We start from the raw sequence: 18,963 nt of genomic DNA, 5'->3' as shown, positions 1-18,963 counted from the left end.
AGAAACGATGCAAATATTTACAGCATTAGTTTCGCACGCGTCGACGGAAATTAAGAACCGAAAATTCCCTACGTGTATATGCTCGTAACGGACCGCTGACGCGCACCGAGTATATCGCATTTCGTTTAATATTTACACACGAACAATACCGCGAAACAAAGTATATGCACTCGCGACAAATAAAAATGATAACAGAGAAACGATATAGCTAATTATCTGTCGGTGCGATGTTTTCAACAATGGGACGAAAGGCGACGCAAATGATATCAAGTGTTTCGAACGTTTACGCGGGTCACTATCCCGCCCGTTACAGAAATACGCGTATATACACGCGAGAGGGAAGATCGGTGCAGCTGGCCGCGAGCAACCGAGAGAAAACACATTTTTCAACGCACGGAAAAAGATTGAACGAGGCCGAGTCAAGACGTTCGCACGCTTATCTTCGATATTGACTCCTATCCCCACCATGTTCACAGAGACACTGCATCTATCTACAATGGAACATTTACCATAGAAAATGTTCATCTATATAAAACATTTTGAAGTTTCATTAGCATTGTTGTAAAACACGACTGTCACGATTATATCAATGTTTAATTAATAATCATGCCAAATTTAAAACTAATCTGAAGATGTGCGTAGAAGTTACAACACATTTGAGCCAAAACTGATTAACTTCGTTTCTCAATTTTATTATATAAGTATATTATATTATTACTATTATTATATATTACATAAGTATAGAGGATTTCTACAGATGTCTGAACATTTTATAAACTCTTTGGTATATATATATATATATATATTTGATCGATATAAATACATAGTTTGTTATTCACTGGGAATGAAGGTCCGAGCAATTTTATATTTGGAATAAACAATTCGTTGTCTCTTTGCGACGTTGCTATAATGGTTGCCAAATTCTCGAGAGATCCTTCCGTGTCGGATCGCTAGCAATCTTTTTGATGTCGAGGAGTGCGTAAAACGTAACATCAGGTTTATACCAGTCTGACAATCAAAGCCCATAATACATTGGCATGCAACGAAATCACATGGCTGCATGAGTTCTCCATATCGTTCTTACTCTTATCGATCAATCAAATTGTGTTTGCGTGCTTCTTTTTATGATCGATCTTTGAATCCTCACAGTTACTATTATTACCACTACTACTACTACACTGTTATTGTATCATAGTTGCAATTATCGACAACGTAACACTTTTTTTCCTTTCCACACGTTCCTCGCTATTACTCGCCGGGGAAATTTTTTCCCACTGATTTTTGACGTAGCTAGACGTTTAATATTCAAACTAATCGATGGAAAAATATGCGAAATGGTCGTGTGAAACCATGTTGAAAACAAGAAGAATAGATGAGTAATTTTGGTCGACGTTGAGACGGTGAAAAAAGAAAGGGCGTTTATAATAAACATCGAGGACATAAATACAAATGTTCAAAGTTGTTCGTCGGTTTCTTCTAATCTCGATGGCAGACAAGTACAGCTAACGAGCTAACTATACGATGGAATCAGAGTTTACTAAACTTACAAACCCCGTAAAGCTCAAATATAACAAAATTACGCGTTCATTTCACTTGATTTCAGAAAATGATATATCTCGTTTCGTCTGAAACATACACAAGAGGGACAAACGACGATATTTATATTCTAATTTATTATTTGCATAGTTGCGACTTTTTACAAAGATAAAAAATGATCATGAAATCGATTCATGAAAACGCCAGAAGCGCTTCTAGCTACGTTTCTGTTTCTCGATGCAAATACCGCAATTGATGCTTAGTTTATTTTTTTCAGAGAGAAAAAGAAATCCATAAAAATTCATGAAGATGTGAAAAGTGTCGATTTCCCATGGTCAATTTCGAAAGTATTTTGAAAAAATGCACAGATTCGATGATGTCAATCGGTAATTTTCCGATGTGTCGCCGAACGGCGATCGGTTCGTTCGTATTTTATTTTTGGAAAAACCCATTTCCGCGCCGGCGATGACATAAATTACTACGACTAACGCGCTCTGCTCCACGTGTCTGCAATGACGTCAAGTAATTGCTCTTTTTCGAAGAGTTTAATAATTCGCTATGACGCACCGTCAATGGAACCACTGAGGCGAGGTACGCGAATGAGATAATGCAATTCCTACGGAGAAAAAAAGGAAGCACGTATGAAAAATACGCCTCGCATAATAGGATTTCATAATTTTCTACTGTTTCCCAAAAAAACGACATGCGTAACGTAGACGTCTGTTTTAACGAGCGAGCCAAGGGAATGGACGCGCGATTCAATTTTTCCTCTGATAAAACTCTTTTTCGCTCTTCGATTGTGCGCGACAAAGTGTATTTCGAAGATAAGTACAGCGTTGCCGATCGTCCGCGCAAAAAGACATTTAACGTTCTATCAGATTTCACGAGAACATAATATACGTCACGCGGAAAGGAAAGAAAAAAGGAAAAAGAAAAAGAAAAAGAAAAAGAAAAAGAAAAAGAAAAAAGAAATAGAAAAAAAGATGAAAAACGTACGCGTAACGCGATATCGGGCTGTTATAAAAGTTGCAACAGCGGTTTGGTTTTTGCAAAAACGGCGAAACTGATTAGAAGTTTTCCTAGAACGAAAAATTTCCGCGTGAAGATAAGCATAGAATTAACTATCGTCCTCGGTTACTACGCGGCACTATTCATGGAAAATAATCTGATTCGTAATGATGAGTCATTTTGAAATCATTCTGATTCAAAATTTCGCAATTTAGAGACGCAATTTCTGTTTGAATGCGTAAAATGTTTCTTTTAGAGTATTTTAGAGCCCCGTGAATACGTCGACTATAAAAATGTTGCGTCTCGCGGCTCGATTCGAACCCTCCCGCTTCCCGCGCTTTTGCGCCAGCACGCGAAATAAACAAATCTTCAGTTGCTTTGATTGGTTACAGTTAGATGCACTATCTTGGAGCATCGAACGCGTGTGCACACGTGCTGAATAGTCGGTAACGTCCAAGTGTTAAGAACCGCACCTATGCCTTCAAAGGTATACACATAAACCGGTCAGGTGTATGTATTCATTCTTCGATCGTTTAAGGTTATGTCTGTTCTGAAAAGTACACACGGCTTCCGCGAAGAGTATCATTTCGAAAACAGACAAAAAAGGTCGAAGAAATCATGTACATTCGCGTAGAATTACGGGGGCACAATGTTTTGTATTAACTTTTGTTGTCCTACGAATACGTGCTCATTTCTTCTCTTTCTCGCTCCTGTTTATTTTTCCTCTCTAGCGTTCTTTGTTCAATCGTACGCTCGTAGCACATATACGTAACACGCAACGAATTATACAAACAGCGAAAATGCAGGAGCAGCACGTCAATGAAGGCAAGAGGTTAGTTGACAGGCGGCGTCGTCGTCGTTCCTTACCAACAGCATGACTGTCATCGACATCGTGATTGCGACCGTCATTGTATATTAACATTAAAATTCGCAATCGGAAAATTCATGTCGACGCTCCTGTCGAGATACGAGCGAAGGTGGGAGAGAGCGCGTTTACACGAAGCACGAGGAAGGGGGACGGCGCGAGAAGGGAGAGAGAGAGAGTAAAAAGAGAGGGACAACGAGAAAGAGGGAGAAAGAGAAAGAGACGCCGGTCTAACATGGCAGACGATGCCATGCAGGCAGGAAAAAACAAGATCTAACATTGGGACCGTGTGCGTGATAGACGGAAAGACAGTCGAGATGCGCGTGAATCTAATAAAGTATATAGTGCGTACTCACGTTCTCACGTATCGGTTAACTGCGTTGTCGAGGTCCTTAACGTGGTGGTGACCGAGGGAAGAATAACGTGGAGAGCAGAGAGAGAAAACACCACGCGGGGTCACGCACTCCGTTCCGTGCGGGTCTCGTCAACGGAAAAACAACACCCGGCGTCTTTTTATGTTCCCAATGCCCGGTTTCACGGAATAGAGAAAAGTAAACCACCCGCACCACACAACAACCGCGCGCGTGTGTTACAAAGTGCGTCGCCGTTCGTTTGTTGTTTTTGATAACGCAGGTGTTGCACGGGGCGTGGAAGGGTGCGCGGCACATACAAACGTTCTACGCACGAGGTTCCTCTCTCTAACGAGGAGACGTGACGATCAGACGTGACGAACAAAATGGCGTTTACCGGACCGCCCGCGCGCGATCAGGTGGAAAATGCCGGAATGCTGCTGCTAGGAAAGATCGACTGACTGCCGAGGTCTGCGGCCCTAAGTGGTTTGACGTTAAGAACGAGCTGAACGAGCAAGAAGGAAAAACAGAGACAGACAAAGACGGAAGAAAAGAGAGAGGGAGATCACAGCCAGTCAGAGCGAGACAGAGAGGGAGAAGGAAGCGACTGAGAGAACCGCCAACGGGTATGAGAGAAACAGAGATATATCGAGCCTAAAGGAAGGGATGCGCGCTATGGTAGGGGTTGAGGGATGGTCATAAGCGAAAGAGGGGAAACATCCCACTATTTTCCACTGTCCTCGGACGACTTCGACTACCTTCGATTGCTTTCGACTATAAGCAGGGCCGTCTCGCATTATGTCTAATATGGGTGGGAATTTTCCCGCTGTTAGAAACAAATGCCGTAAACATCCTTACGAATCTTATAAATACCTACGAACACGCACGCATCGCCCTCCTACCATTATTTCACGTTTCGTCCGCTGGAACTTTTAACGGTTCATTTCAACTTCTCTAGTTCGCGTGCAACGTTCTTGCCTTCTGTTTTTATACATCATCGCTATATTATATACTCATAGAAAATAAATTATCGAACGAACATTTCCTACTCTACTTTCTCCCTCGTCGTTTCACAAGCTTTTCGATCTCCCGCTGAAAGTTCCCAATTTAAATTTCATATTACTATTATTCAAATTTCTGATTTTTTAACCGATCTTCTCACTAACGTAGAAAAGTCGGCAGTCGAATGTAGAACAGATGAATCGTTGGAAGAATTTATGAAAAACGAAAGATTATCTATCAATGAATTATATAACGAACATGTTCGCAAATGTCATCTTATAGAACATTATAAAAAATGTTCGAATTGTGTCAAAACGTAACAGAGTATTCTCCAGACAATTATTCTGTTGAGACATTTCGCAAAGACGCAAAACACGCGACGCTTCTCGGCTTGATAAGTTCCAAGTTAATTACGTTCTCTCGGTTTCTATCGGACATTGCCCGCTAAAAGGTTTCGTAAAACAGCGCTGCACCGCCCTAGAACGCGCGATGGCTCGAGGGCCGCGAATCTTTTCCGGCTGCTTCGTTCCTCTCCTTCTTTTCTTCTTTCCTTCGCCTGTTCGTTTCGCTCGCTCGCTCACTCCTTTCTACATTCGCGTTCAACCGTCTCGCGAGGAATTTCTAAAAATCAATATAGGCGCAAAGCGAGGAGGGGCCGCAAAAAAATTCGATATCCCCTTCGCCTCAGTTCCTTTTTACCTTTTTTAGCGTCTCTACTTTTTTTTTCTGCAACGAGAATTGCGCAGTCGAGAGAGCCTCGTCCCCTTATGGTCCCCAGAGGGAAGGTTGGCTATTCGAATCAACTCGATCTTCGAGGAAGAGAATTCACGAAGGAAGTGGCAACGCGAACCTACGGGCACTGAAGAAGCGCGGGAGAATTTATTTTCTCAGAAGTGTAGCGCGGCCTCGGTACAGTCTCTGCCGTTACCGGCTGAATAATTTCATCCTCCCGTACACGTCCCGAGATAAGCCTACGCTCCAGCATGAATGCGATCAAACGTATCGCTGACATACCAAGTTTGTGCATCTTTCTCAACCATCAAATATTCGCATATCTTTTTTCCTTTTGTCCAACGTATTTCTAATTCTTTGAAAATTTTTAAAAAAGTTCAATATCCTTTCTTCTTATTTTTCCGCCCGATCGTTTGCAGTTCTCAACGTTTTAAGATACATAGGTTAAAGACCTGTTACCTAGGAACGGTCGGTCATATTGCATGGCACGACGTTACTAGCGAATACACGCAATACATCTTATTCCCCAGCACATCCGAAAGATTAATTCTATACCATCACTATAAAAATTCTTGTTGCAAATTTTAGTAAAATGAAGAATGAGATATTACAAGATACGAATATTACGAATTTGAGGGAAAAGGGCTGCAATCAACCGAGATTGAAGGAAGATCATTAATTTCATTCGCCAACATCCTCGAAACGTTTACTTTGCAGAGTGCCAGACGAAGCTATTGATTGTCTTTCGAAAGTTTCCGCCTGTTCCTGAATTAAATAGGGTTACATATTCGATGCGAGATTATTATTATTCCAAGAACTTTCAAAAAGATAAAGTCTTGATCCATGAGAAGGGGCCGATTGAACAAAAACATAACCAAAACGATCGTATTGAAATACAATGCGACATACAGAGTGCTTTGTGTAGGAGTGATTTTAAACTTGCAAAATTCGTGCAGCAGGGACTCGTTTATTCTAAACACAAATACTCGCCTTGAATTTTGTGAGTAATTGTGTAAGGATTTTATCGAGCACACCAACAAAGATAAGAGGCTTGGGGAACTGAAGTGCAGTATACGTATATGTAAGTATGTGAACTAGAAATGGGTAAAAGATCGGCTGGTCCAATGTAACGTATCGCAGCCAGATGTAATACGAGCACCACAGCAAAGGCTGATACCAAATGCTCTCAACGTTCGACTGTGTGTCACAGGGACTAACTTTCAGTTCAGTTTCAGAATAATTGTATCGTATTATGGTCTTTCTTACGATGCATTCTTCTAATTGATCGCAGCGTTTCTGACAATGATGAGTTCCCTGTGCTACACAGCCACGGTAAATCCGATCATGCTGTTTCGTCGCATGGTCGAATAATGTGTAATCAGAACCAAGTAAATTATTCTTCATTCCAAATCGCGTGTACCTTTTGCAAAGGCGAACGTGTGTTTTCATACAGGAAGGAAGATTAAGTAAAAATCCGTTTGCTGACTCGTTATCGCGAGTTGATAATTACTTTTTCACGCTGTTTAGCCAGCAGTGTGCATTGGAGGGATAGTGCATTGACGGAAGTGGAAAAAAAAGAGAAGAGAAAAAATCGACGTTTCGTGTTCTATCGACTTACCAGGTATATACTCGCTTTTTCGGAAATCAGTCTTTTTAACCGGAAGCACTTGGAAATACAATAGTGCCGTGGAGAACATTTAACCAATCCCATACCTACTGCTAGGAAATAAAGGCTTGGGATTGGCTGGTACAAACCTCAAGGTCGAGGATATCTCTTACCCTTCCTACAAACGGTCGTATCGCATAGTCGCCCTGGGACCAGGTACAATGGTCTTTCCGTGTAAGGTTGATGGTTCCATAATTTTTCCACATTGCAAAAACACGCAGCTGCATTCGACTTATTCTACATTAATTCACTTTAAACCTTGGGATAGATAATCAAATATATAAGAAGCAGTAACTGTAGCAAAATTATCGAACCAACATTAATTACGAATATTAAATCGTATCATTAATAAAATAAAAAATTATCAACAACTTTTTAACATCAACATTAATACACAAAAGGAATAAATTCATATTCTAAAATATAATGATTGATATTATTTTCATTTGTTTATAATGAATAAATGAAATAGTACTTTTTTGAAAAGTCTCAGCCTGGTCCAATTGAAGGACAATTTATCAGCGGCACGCATTCATATGCACAGCAAGATTACAAAATTGGACTTCTGATCGACGCACTTTATACGCGACATTAAATGCATACGCTTCTAATATGCCGTACTGATTGGGTCTGATTGCCGTCCGTAATAAAGTTCAACTTTATGCGAAAGAATAATTCCCTTGTTACGCATGTGAACTCGAAACTCCAAGATCTCGTTTCAAATATTCGATAACAAAAAAGATTAGAGAGAATTTATAGTCATAAAATGAATATAAATAAGGTATCAAATGATTAATAACGTATGTAATAAATTCGTGTAACATGGAAAAACGAAGCACATGCGTATGCAGCACAACCTGAGAAAGATAGGCCTTTTCTCGACCAGATGATGCGCTCAATGTTCGCAAAGAAAAGGGCAAAGTATAGTCGCTGCAGTTCTGCTCAGCCTGCTTTCCTTATTTTCGTCGAGATTAAGGCTATTTCGATGCAAAATTCCAACTTCCAACTGTTGCGCAAATCGTCACGCGCAAACGCAGTTTCGGAGGCGTGGCGATCAACAAAGGGCCCGGAAACGGCCGATATGATGCTGTTTTCCATCTTCTCTCCCTTTTCCTCTTCGATTTACTTCTGTTAGGCAGTTTATCGGAATCCAGAAAAGTGAACTGTGTCACAAGGAAACCGAGCTGATTGTCGCAAAGGGGTGAAACAGCACCTTCCAAAATGGTCTTTCCTTTATAGTATTCGTCTGGAATCCGAGATATTCATTTTATCACAATTATTATAGAAAAAAAAACAAGACACTCGTTTTATCTTTAGTGATCCTTTTCTTTAATTTCATTGTATCGTTACGTTATCGTTAAATCTTAAATACTGTCACATATGTATAAAGTATCGTGTATTGAAGTTGTCATTTTAGTTTCCCGAAATTTTCGCGTCTTCACATCGAATTAACTGAATCTATTAACCTAGAACTGCGTCCCGTTACAGAAGTATAAATGCTGCACATTTGCACAATCGATTTGTTTGACGATCATACACCTTGCAGCACTAAATATATTTCAGGAATGCACAAAAATGTTTGATAATACTAATGCAAGGAAACATAAAAAAAAAAAAAAAAAAAAAAAGAAGAAACACATAGAACGAATTAATTTGTTGTAATCTAATACGATAATAACGTCCTTCTGGGTTCCGGCGTCACGAAACAACACGCGAAGTGCAACGGCAAAGTGGCTGTGTACCGAAACACTTCTGCGCTATACGGCATACACGAAAAAGGAATAAAATATAGAGAAAATAAATTTCGACTCTCGAAACCGTACCATTCGCACCGTGTACTTTATATTTTTCATTTTTATAAAAAAAAAAAGTTACCTGAGAACTTTTAACGATTTGTAATTTATCATGGTAAGCAACGAAATATTTATTAAAAATCCTGAAAATAAAACATCCGCTCAGAAACTCGATATACTCTGTTAAATATTTTAAATGATTACTGTATTTTGTGAAAAAATGTAGAAAATTCTTAAAATAAAAGATCAAGTTTTTCCTAACCTTAAACCGATTTCAGGATGTATCTGCATTTTCCGAAGATACTTTCGATGTGAAAGATTGGATTAATAAAACGTTTAAATCTGTCGAGGCACAAGAAAACAAAGATGTAAGTCATACAGTTAGTGTGATCTCGATTGCGCGGGTTCTATTTCTTTCCTCGACACAGTTTTTGACTTTCAGTTGCACTAGTACAGTCAGTTACTAAACTGACTGCTTCTATTGCATCGCGGTCAATGACACCATATGCCTTTTTATAGATAATTCTTTTTCACTACATCGCATATAAAAATATTATAACATTAAATAAAAAATGTTTTAGAAACTTTTTTTAATCGTTACTTTATATAAATAACCACTCGAATGCGAAATCGCCACGACATTCAAATTCAAAGAAATAATATTTTATACATTTTCTAAATTTTTGATTTTCTATCTCTTTGTATAAATATTTTTTATATATTACCATATTAGGCATTTGTTTCATCATTGGTAATGAAATTACAATTGTATGTGCAACAAGTCAATGGAGCTTTAGAAGAAACCAGTCAGTCTGTTCTTTCAAGTTTGCCAAGAGTTCTAAGAGATACTCAACTTTTACAACAAGAAGCTTTAGCTCTGAGAGAAAAAATGGTTGCAGTTAAACAAGAAATAGAAAAGGTTTCGATTCTGATATTTTTGTTTGAAATGATTGAATGCCTCTATTGTTTCTCTATTATTATGATACTAATTTATTAAATAGGTTGAAAAAGACACTGCTTCATCAATGGCGACATTAGAGAGAATAGATAAAATAAAAACAGACTTACAGATTGCTAAACAAGGATTACATGAAGCTGATAATTGGAGTATACTTGCCAATGATGTTGAAGAGGTATAGTATTCACTGAGATAAGAAAATGCTTATAAATTTTGGGTTTATGTTATTTTTAACATTCCAGGTATTTGAGTCAGGAGATATAGAAGCTATAGCAAATAAACTGTTCAGTATGCAAAAATCACTGGCTATGCTCATAAATGTTATTGACTACGAAGATAAAAAATTACAATTAGAAGGTTTAAAAAATCGTTTAGAAGCCATAGCTAGTCCAAAGTTGGTTCAGGCATTTACTGCTGCAAATTTGGGTATATTATATTGAATGTAATTGTAACCTTTGCCACTGTATAAAGATTAACTAATATTTTTGTTTCAGAACAATCTAAAGTTTATGTGGATATTTTTAGTAAAATGGAACGCTTGCCTCAACTTCTCAAGTATTATCACAATTGTCTGAAAGTATCATTAGGACAAGAATGGCGCAGAACTATTGAATTAGCACAAGATGAAAATGTTTCTTACTGGTTACATACTTATTATGATAAATTATTATCTAATTGGAATGATCAGGTAGCTTTTATTTTAAAAATGTTGTGTTAATGTATATAACATAAGTTTTATTCTTATGGTAACATGATTTCAATACAGGTGAAATGGTGTCATCAAGTATTCCCAAGTACCTCAGTTGATGTAATTATTGAGATATATGCTGATCTTTTGAGAAGTTTGGACCCAGGCATTCCAGAATGTATAGAAGCTCTTTTAAAACAACATACAAATGCTATGCAATTGTCACTTTTACTTGAACTTAAACAAATTACAAGGCACTTTGCTGTGAACTTGCAAGGTGCTATTGAAACATCATCACATGGAAAATCACAGACTCCAAAATTGCTAGCATTGGCACAAGCAATATATGCACCTTATGTTCCATATGTTACAAAATACAATATTTATGAAACAGCTCAACTTGAACATCAGTTGCAATCTATAGACTCTGTTCAAGATGATTTAAGTGATACGATCAATAACCTTTCCCTTAGCCTTTCGAGAGTAATGGAATATGCAAATGAGGCCAATAAAAGATGTAAACTCTTTACAGATGGTTGTGGTTATCCCAGCGTATTAAAATCCCTAACTGTAATGTTAAACTAACTAAAATGCTAAGATAAAAAGACTTTCTCATTATGTATATGTAATAAGATGTTCATTTTTACAGCGTTACTTCAATAAATATCTTGACAAATATCAAGTGGCTATACGGCAATTAGAACACAAAAAAGTAAAACATGAGGATTGGAATTTATTTCAAATGTGCCTTACTTTGATGCAAACTATAGGTAGTATTTTTATTTGCCTTTTTTAAATAAATTTGATGTAATATTATCAATTCCAATATATACAGGTGATCTTTTGGGACAGATTCAACAATTTGAGAAATCTTTGATAATTGACATTACAGAAGCTAATAATAAGCTGCAAAGTACTAGTGGTAGCGTTTTTAATCAATATAAAAAATTACTTTTACATACATCAAGTCAAAATGAATTGGAAAATTTAACTGCATCTTTTCAAAAAGGTAATCAATATAAAGATTTTTTAATAGATGACATCAATTACTTCATATTTAAATAAATGTTTTCTTTTACAGAAGAAGAAACAATTCTTGATCCAATAATAAAGTCTATTCACAAACTATGTTCTGATTTACATCGTGCAACATATGAAGTAATCTTTGCTCCTATCTTTACACAATTATTATCAGTGCAAAAAGCACCAGCATGGTCAACAGAAATCAACAAAATGACGCATTTGAGTGCAGATTTACCCGATTATAGCTTTGCTCCTCAGGAATATATAACACAAGTTGGGCAATATTTGATGACATTACCACAGCATTTAGAGCCATTTTTACTGAGGGAAAATCCGAGCCTTACGCAGGCATTAAAAGCAGCAGATCCACAATATGCACAAAGTTCCACTGAATCGGGATTTACTGGTATTTTATTAGAAATTATTGCTAAAGAAACATGTCAAATGTTCCTAGATCAAACATTAGGAATTTGTCAGCTAAGTTCTGCTGCATGTAAACAACTTGCAACTGATATAGGTACATACCTTTGTATCAAAAAATTAAATATTAAAAACATTTTCTTCAGTTTCTTAATATGTACAATATATTTTGCAGATTACCTTGGTAATGTATTAGAGGAACTTGGTCTATCCTTATCAGAAAATCTACAACATATGTCTCTTTTATTAAGACTCCCACCAGAAGATTACCAGAAGAGTAGCTCTGGATGCAATGCCAGAGTTGTAGCTGCAGTTAGACAAATGAGAAATATAACGTTTTTTGGCTAAGTAACGTAATATTCTTGTACAAAAAATAATTATATTTAAATATACAATATATGTATATATATTTATTTAACTTTAAACATTATATCTCTAGAAATCTTATTTTTCTTATTCTAATTATTCTAATTGGAATCCTTATTTCAATTATTACTTGATAATTAATAATTATGTTCAGTACCTTAATTGATATACTAATGTAAAGATTTTCAACATTCCTGTCTCATTAAAAATATTCTTTCATACTTTTTCTTTTCCTCTTTTTTTAAAGCTTCCGTTCGTTCCGTTCCGTTCGAAAAACATTCATCATACTTTTAAAAGTATACAATTTTATAATTTCATTAATACATAAAATATTGAATGAAAATATATTGTGCAGCAGATATAATAGTTTATTACAATTACATAATTAGTTGTTACATAAACGGTAATTGTATTATTTTTGTTTCAATATGACATTTATAACTATATCTATTGCATCATTTATAGACCTGGAAGGATTATAAATATTATATTTCTTACCAATATTATGATCTTTCTGATCACATGATTACGGTTACGATTAACATATTATTACTTTTAGAATAAAAAATTAATAATACCTATCAAAGGGAGTATCACAAGATTGATTTTGGTAATGTACTTTGGATGCTAATGTCACATTTTTAAGTAAATTAATAACTTTTTTATCATTTGATTTAAGCATTTTGTATATTACTATCAGAGAAGATAACATGTCAATCTAAAATGTGAAATGAATTAGCTAAACTATTAATAGATTTTAAATAGTGTATATATACTTACTTTCGCACAACTTGTTATTGTCTTTGTTAATACTTGTATACTCAGTTTTTGATATCTTTTTGTATTTAAAATAATTTTTAATATTTCTTTTGCTAGATAAGGAAACGGTGTGTTTATAATATTTTCGTCTATTATATGTGAGCGTTGTAGTAAACATGTAATTTCCATACTTATATTACTGATTGCAGCATTAAACATAATAGTTATATATGAAAGATAAGAACTTTCATCGTCAAAAGTATTTTTAATAACGGAAAAATATTTTTGCGTTAATTTATGCAGTATTCTTCTGTCCTATAATTAATGAGTTATTTAATGTAGAAAATATTTACCGCGTCTTTTTTACAATAACTCAATACGTATACTTACGTTTGTATATTTAAGTAATATATCTTTGCTACATCTAGTTAAAGTAACCATTACAATACATACGAAATTTGGTACAACAATGTTTAATAAATTTGGTTCTTGTTTGTCATAAGCCATTTTACTAAAATCTAATAACATCATTATTGCATCAAATGCGTCATTCAAAAAAATTATACCATTTGGTGATGATAAACAACTGCAATATAGAAGTACGATATCACAACATAGTTTTGGAGTAGTATTACACTCTTTCAGTAGTAAATTTGACACATCAAAAGTACTTTTTATTATATTTATACAAGTATAATGATTTTCTATAATGTTTACATTTATATGTGATATGTGTGTCACTATTTTCCTGTGTAAAAGGAAAGGATATGTTAACAATAATGATACTTCTAGAAAATTGATAAGAATATGTAAATAACTTTCATACCTCCTGACCCATAATAAAATCTCCGAAAAATGTTCTGATGTGTCAAATACATCCTTTTTATGTAACATTCCAATCATTGATATATATTCTTTAAAATAATTTATAATTATATCTTTGGATACTAGACTTTTTATATTGCACTCATTATTCACTTCTCTTTCTATAATACTTCTTAGTCTATATAAACTTTCCCAAAATTTAAGTACGTCCTTATGATATTTATTCATTAAAACTGACTGATATTCAACATGCAGTAAATGTTTTAGAATTCGTAAACTTAATTCTAAACCCTTCTCATTAATTTGGAAATCATGTGCAGTATTCTAAATGAACATTTAATAGTATATGTCTTATTATTATTAATATATTTATTAAGTAATATCTTTACCTGATTATGTTTTGCATTTGTACTTAAAGATTGTGTAAAAAGATTCGTTAATGCGAATAAAATTGTATCTCCCTTATTCCATTTCATGAGAAGATACACAGTTGAAAAGAGACTTCCATCAGGAGTATTGGGATCACACAGTTGTTGTATGAACATTTCCAGAACACCAATTTTATTAAAAAAAAATTTCAGAGGTATTAAAGAAAATAAAAATATTATTGACTCGTTTATTGGTGTTTCCTGAAAAAGGATTACATACACATTATAGGGACCTATAGGGAATAAATTATGAATACTTACTCTGAAATTCTCGAAAAGCTCTGGTAATGCATGTGCAATTAGTTGTAAAATATTAATTTCTTTTTTATACAGTATTCCTTCGTCACTATGTTCAATATTTGCTATTAATAACATAGCAATAATATCGATATATATATTTATATCTCTATAATTATCAAAGTCATCATTCCAACTATTTGAAGAATCTACTCCGATAAACACAATTATTAATGTTTAAACTTAAACTTAATAAACTTAATATCACACAATAATTATATATTATTACCATTTTCGAATCTATTCTGCTTGGTTTTAAATTTAACTTTTTTATTATAATTTTTGTTTAATATTTTTGCTACAGGTAAACATTCCATTTCTTCTTTTATCACAGATAACAAGGTTTCAATAAGCTTCGTGGATGTATTCAAATTTATAATCGATTTAGAATGCAAACAAAATCTTCTAATGGCATTTATATTGCATGTTGCTATGTATGCTAATTCATCCTTTATTTTATCGTGATGTGTACCATTCGACGATATACGTAACCACATAAGTTTTACTAATTCTTGCAAGACAAATTCATCTTGAGTAGTCTGAAAATAATAATAAGACATTAAATTTAATATTATTTTTATTTGCAAATAGTCAAATATTATTTTGTATTATGTATACCTCTAAGCGATCGAGAACATAGGTCAAGGGTACTATATTCCAGAATGGTATTCGAAGTTGGTCTTGTGCATGGTAAAGAAGTTTTATTAGCGCTTCCAATACCGTTTGATCTTCGTCATAAATACTATTTGCGAAATTTGGTAAACAATCTATAAGTATCGTACGAGATCGTTCTTTAACTAATATGCTTTTTAAACCAGTAAAAATGTTTGCCCTTATTTCGGAATTACTGGCGTTTTTTGTATGTTGTAGTAGTATGTTTAACCAGCTCCGAATAATATTGTTTGGGACATGATTCCAATATTTTTCTAACATTTTAAATAGACCCTAAAGATGTTCACATTTCTTAAATATCAATAATTAGTTCTGAAATATTTAACCTCTTGCCTTATAGTTTTGTTAGTGGTGATAATGTTCAGACTGAAGAAACAGAACTCTTTATTGAATTGAAAGCATAATCCATGTCCTTATATGATGTGTACTAATATTGTAAAGCAAGAGGTTAAAGTAATAATAGACAAATTACCATACTTTTATAGTAACATTGCACACTTCAGAATCTGAATCTTTTAAGAGATCTGTTATTGTTTCATAATATTTTTGAATATAGATTTTATTTCTGTCTCTTGGAGTACATGTATATTGAACAGAACTTGTTATAAAGAGAATCTCTACAGCATTGCATATGATGAAAGACCCACGTGCCTGTGATAAGAATTTAATTTGGTGCTTATAACAAATTATGTATATGTGTATATGTAAATTTCATTTTGGTAATACCTTTAAATGTTGCCAAAGTAAAGGTTTACATTCATTGTGAATCATTAATTTTGCTGTTTGATGCTTACTATCATGCATAGCAGCAACAAATGAAAGCAGATTTTTACCAAGTTTTCCCCTTCCTGTATCATCTCTATATGTTCGGAAACAATGAAAAATAATATTTTGTAAACAATTTTCAACGATAAATTTCTTAAATTTTTCAGTTCCATTTAACCATGCTGTTGCGTATAGATCTGCATATGCAGGAATATAATTGTGTTCAATATCTTGTAATACTACCCTTACATTATTATGAATTCCCTAAAATATCCATTATGTTAATGTTAGTTTGCTATAAACTGATATTTATAACTATTTTGGCATGATTTATAACTTGTACCAATATATATTGCTCCCCAAGCGTAAATAAATGTAATATCAACATTCGACCTTCTTCAAGGGACATCACAGTTTTTTCTCGAACAAGTTTAAGTAGTTCTTGCACATCTCCAGTGCATTTCAACAATGTGATGCTAGACCTTATCTCATATAAACGTTTTACATGTTGCTAAAAATATAATTAATGAATCAGTTATTGAAAGTTACATTGTTCACATGTATTTATACACTCAATACATAATTACCAATGAAGTTTTGCTATTTTGGATGAGATATTTCAATACATTCTTTATCACTTTCTCTTTCCATGTCATGTCTAATATCCACCATTTTTCCAGCAAATTTGATATTTCATTTTTAGCCTTTAGAGAGATTTTTATTTAAAAATTAAAAAATATGGGTATTAAAAGAATAAATGATAATAATTAAACAACAACCTGTTCATTTTTTATATTTGGTAGCACAGCAGAATGTAGTAATATTATGTTTTGTAATAGAATATTGGGTATAAACTTTCGTTGTACAATTGTTTCAAGAGCCATGGTAGTTATTGTACGTATTAATTTAATCATAAGATTAAATTCCTGAAATGATAACATAGATGTATTGTATTGATGATAATAATAATAATTATATTAACGATAATAAAATGACAAAATATCATACTATATATTCATCTAAGTGATCTTACTTTCACATATTTGTCCTTATTCTTTGAAGTTTGTTTACATAATTTTTGTGCTTCTAATAATACAGTTTTTATATGTAGCCATAGTTCACAAAGTTCATCTTCTGATAATAATACAATATTTTTCACATTGTTATTCTAAAATAATAATTCATTGTAAATAAAAACTTATTAGATTATTAAAATAGATCTTTCTATACAAAAATATAAAGATTATCATAAAAACTAAATAATACATATACAAAATATGTGTATGAATTATAGTTTAATAGTAGCATATACTGTTAATAAAATATGTAATTTTATTCATTTATAAATACCAGTTTTTTGCATATGTTGTTAGCGAGGTGGTTCTTATTTTTCAATATTCGAAAAAGTATTTTATCCCTTAATAATTGATGTCGTTGCAACATTTTTTAATAATATTACCACAGCTTCGATCTTTAAAATTAAACGTATATTATATGCGTATTTTTTTAAGATCTGAAAAAGCGATATCATATATTTTTGATACATACATTGGATAATTTCGATGTATATAATAAAAAACTGTAAAAAAATACAATGAAGTAAAGATTGTAAATTGTGTAATATACTTCTATATTTGCTATAAATATATCATAAAAAAGTTTAATCATAGCTAAAAGATAATAACGTTAATTATAAAAAGACGTAAAAATACTTAAATTATACATTGAAAAAAAAAAATGAAATAATTATAAGAATGCCCTTTTAAAATTAATAAAGTAACAAATGATGACAAAAGTTATTACTGTAATCCATTTTGAAAATAAATATAATAGTTTATTTCAGAATTTCATGAATATTTCAAATTCTTTGTGATACGTCCCAAATGTGCAAGCACATGTTTAACAACAAGCAAAAATGAGTGTTAAGAAAACGTACAGAAATAACGAGAAGCTATGTAAATCACTTCAATGTAAAACGTCATCTACCATCATTTGTAGTAATGGGTATTAAAATAAAAGTAATAAACAGTTGCACTTTTTCAATGAAATTTATTATGAAGTTTAACAAAATCTATCACTTTTATTTGCTATTATGTGGAAGTCGCCATATTGATCATATCATGCAAAACAGTTATAGTTCAAATATGCTTTTAAAAACATATTACAATGAGTACAATTTTGATTATATACAATATATGTATATATAATTATCTCTAAACTAATAATACTAATTTAAGAAAGCAAACCGCAGTATTAAAAAAAGCTAGAAGTTTATAATTGTCATCAAAGAGAGGTGTTGTATTTAAGCATAGACAAGACGTATTCTAGATTTAACACTCAATGTACTTTCACGTCACATTTTAAAATCCTAGTACAGCCTAGATAGAAGATAGATCTATTGCCTAGATAGAAGATAGATCTATTGCCACATATAAGCTATAGAATAGATCTGCAGCTTATGGGATTTCTTGTCGCATTTAGAGCGGTGAGTGGAGGAACTATATATCCAACTCAACCATGTACGATGGTACAGTTGGAAGTTACTTCACATTGAATCGATAACATTGCATCTGATACAAAAATGATAACGATTTCGTTAAAATACATGCATGTGTGTATGGATGTATGTATGTAATTATAATTTATATATTTTTATATGGACTATGTGGGTCGATACACAAAGTTAAGTATTTTAAATTATTTTTCTAAATATAAAGTGTAATGCGAACGATTTAATGAATAATTAAAAAGATACTTAGAAAATAAAAATATACACAAATATGAAATACATAATAAAGGCATTTTGATAG

The 18,963-nt window shown here is 33.3% G+C and overlaps 3 protein-coding genes and 1 long non-coding RNA gene across 5 annotated transcripts in view; 1 reads left to right on the top strand and 3 right to left on the bottom strand.

The window, feature by feature from the left end:
* LOC139993603 (uncharacterized) overlaps window positions 1-3,899 on the bottom strand; it is an 80,726-nt gene extending 76,827 nt beyond the window's left edge. For both annotated transcript variants that reach the window (XM_072015503.1, XM_072015510.1), the window contains exon 1: window positions 3,766-3,899. The gene's annotated coding sequence lies outside the window, so the exon portion shown is untranslated. The remainder of the gene's footprint in view (window positions 1-3,765) is intronic.
* Window positions 3,900-7,090: 3,191 nt separating this feature from the next.
* LOC139993622 (uncharacterized) lies at window positions 7,091-18,497 on the bottom strand. Its single transcript, XM_072015535.1, is given in 19 exon segments — window positions 7,091-8,352; window positions 8,355-8,405; window position 11,122; window positions 12,986-13,125; window positions 13,188-13,481; window positions 13,557-13,914; window positions 13,993-14,315; window positions 14,381-14,620; window positions 14,681-14,865; window positions 14,946-15,255; window positions 15,335-15,661; window positions 15,866-16,039; window positions 16,115-16,417; window positions 16,497-16,664; window positions 16,741-16,857; window positions 16,933-17,079; window positions 17,187-17,321; window positions 17,504-17,666; window positions 18,090-18,497. Coding segments are annotated over 18 exon segments (3,582 nt in total). The 5' UTR covers window positions 17,597-17,666; window positions 18,090-18,497; the 3' UTR covers window positions 7,091-8,136.
* On the top strand, window positions 8,323-12,417 carry Cog7 (conserved oligomeric Golgi complex subunit 7). Its single transcript, XM_072015487.1, has 11 exons — window positions 8,323-9,067; window positions 9,231-9,320; window positions 9,686-9,871; window positions 9,954-10,085; window positions 10,153-10,336; window positions 10,405-10,598; window positions 10,677-11,168; window positions 11,248-11,368; window positions 11,434-11,607; window positions 11,680-12,138; window positions 12,217-12,417. Exons 1-11 carry the CDS (start codon window positions 9,065-9,067, stop codon window positions 12,387-12,389), a joined length of 2,208 nt encoding a protein of 735 aa, XP_071871588.1. The 5' UTR covers window positions 8,323-9,064; the 3' UTR covers window positions 12,390-12,417.
* Window positions 12,266-12,654, bottom strand: LOC139993629 (uncharacterized). Its single transcript, XR_011801417.1, has 2 exons — window positions 12,565-12,654; window positions 12,266-12,348 (listed from the first exon to the last, which is right to left on the bottom strand). It is a non-coding gene; the product is annotated as an uncharacterized lncRNA (long non-coding RNA).
* Window positions 18,498-18,963: the final 466 nt, after the last annotated feature.

The sequence above is a fragment of the Bombus fervidus genome, chromosome 13, assembly GCF_041682495.2.
Source record: "Bombus fervidus isolate BK054 chromosome 13, iyBomFerv1, whole genome shotgun sequence".
NCBI lineage: Eukaryota > Metazoa > Arthropoda > Insecta > Hymenoptera > Apidae > Bombus > Bombus fervidus.
This window is presented reverse-complemented; position numbering and strand designations above follow the sequence as displayed.

Coding starts and splice junctions, on each gene's coding strand:
- Cog7 (XM_072015487.1), top strand. Junction 11,608..11,679: donor AACTGCATCTTTTCAAAAAG/GTAATCAATATA, acceptor TTTCTTTTACAG/AAGAAGAAACAATTCTTGAT. Junction 12,139..12,216: donor ACAACTTGCAACTGATATAG/GTACATACCTTT, acceptor TATATTTTGCAG/ATTACCTTGGTAATGTATTA.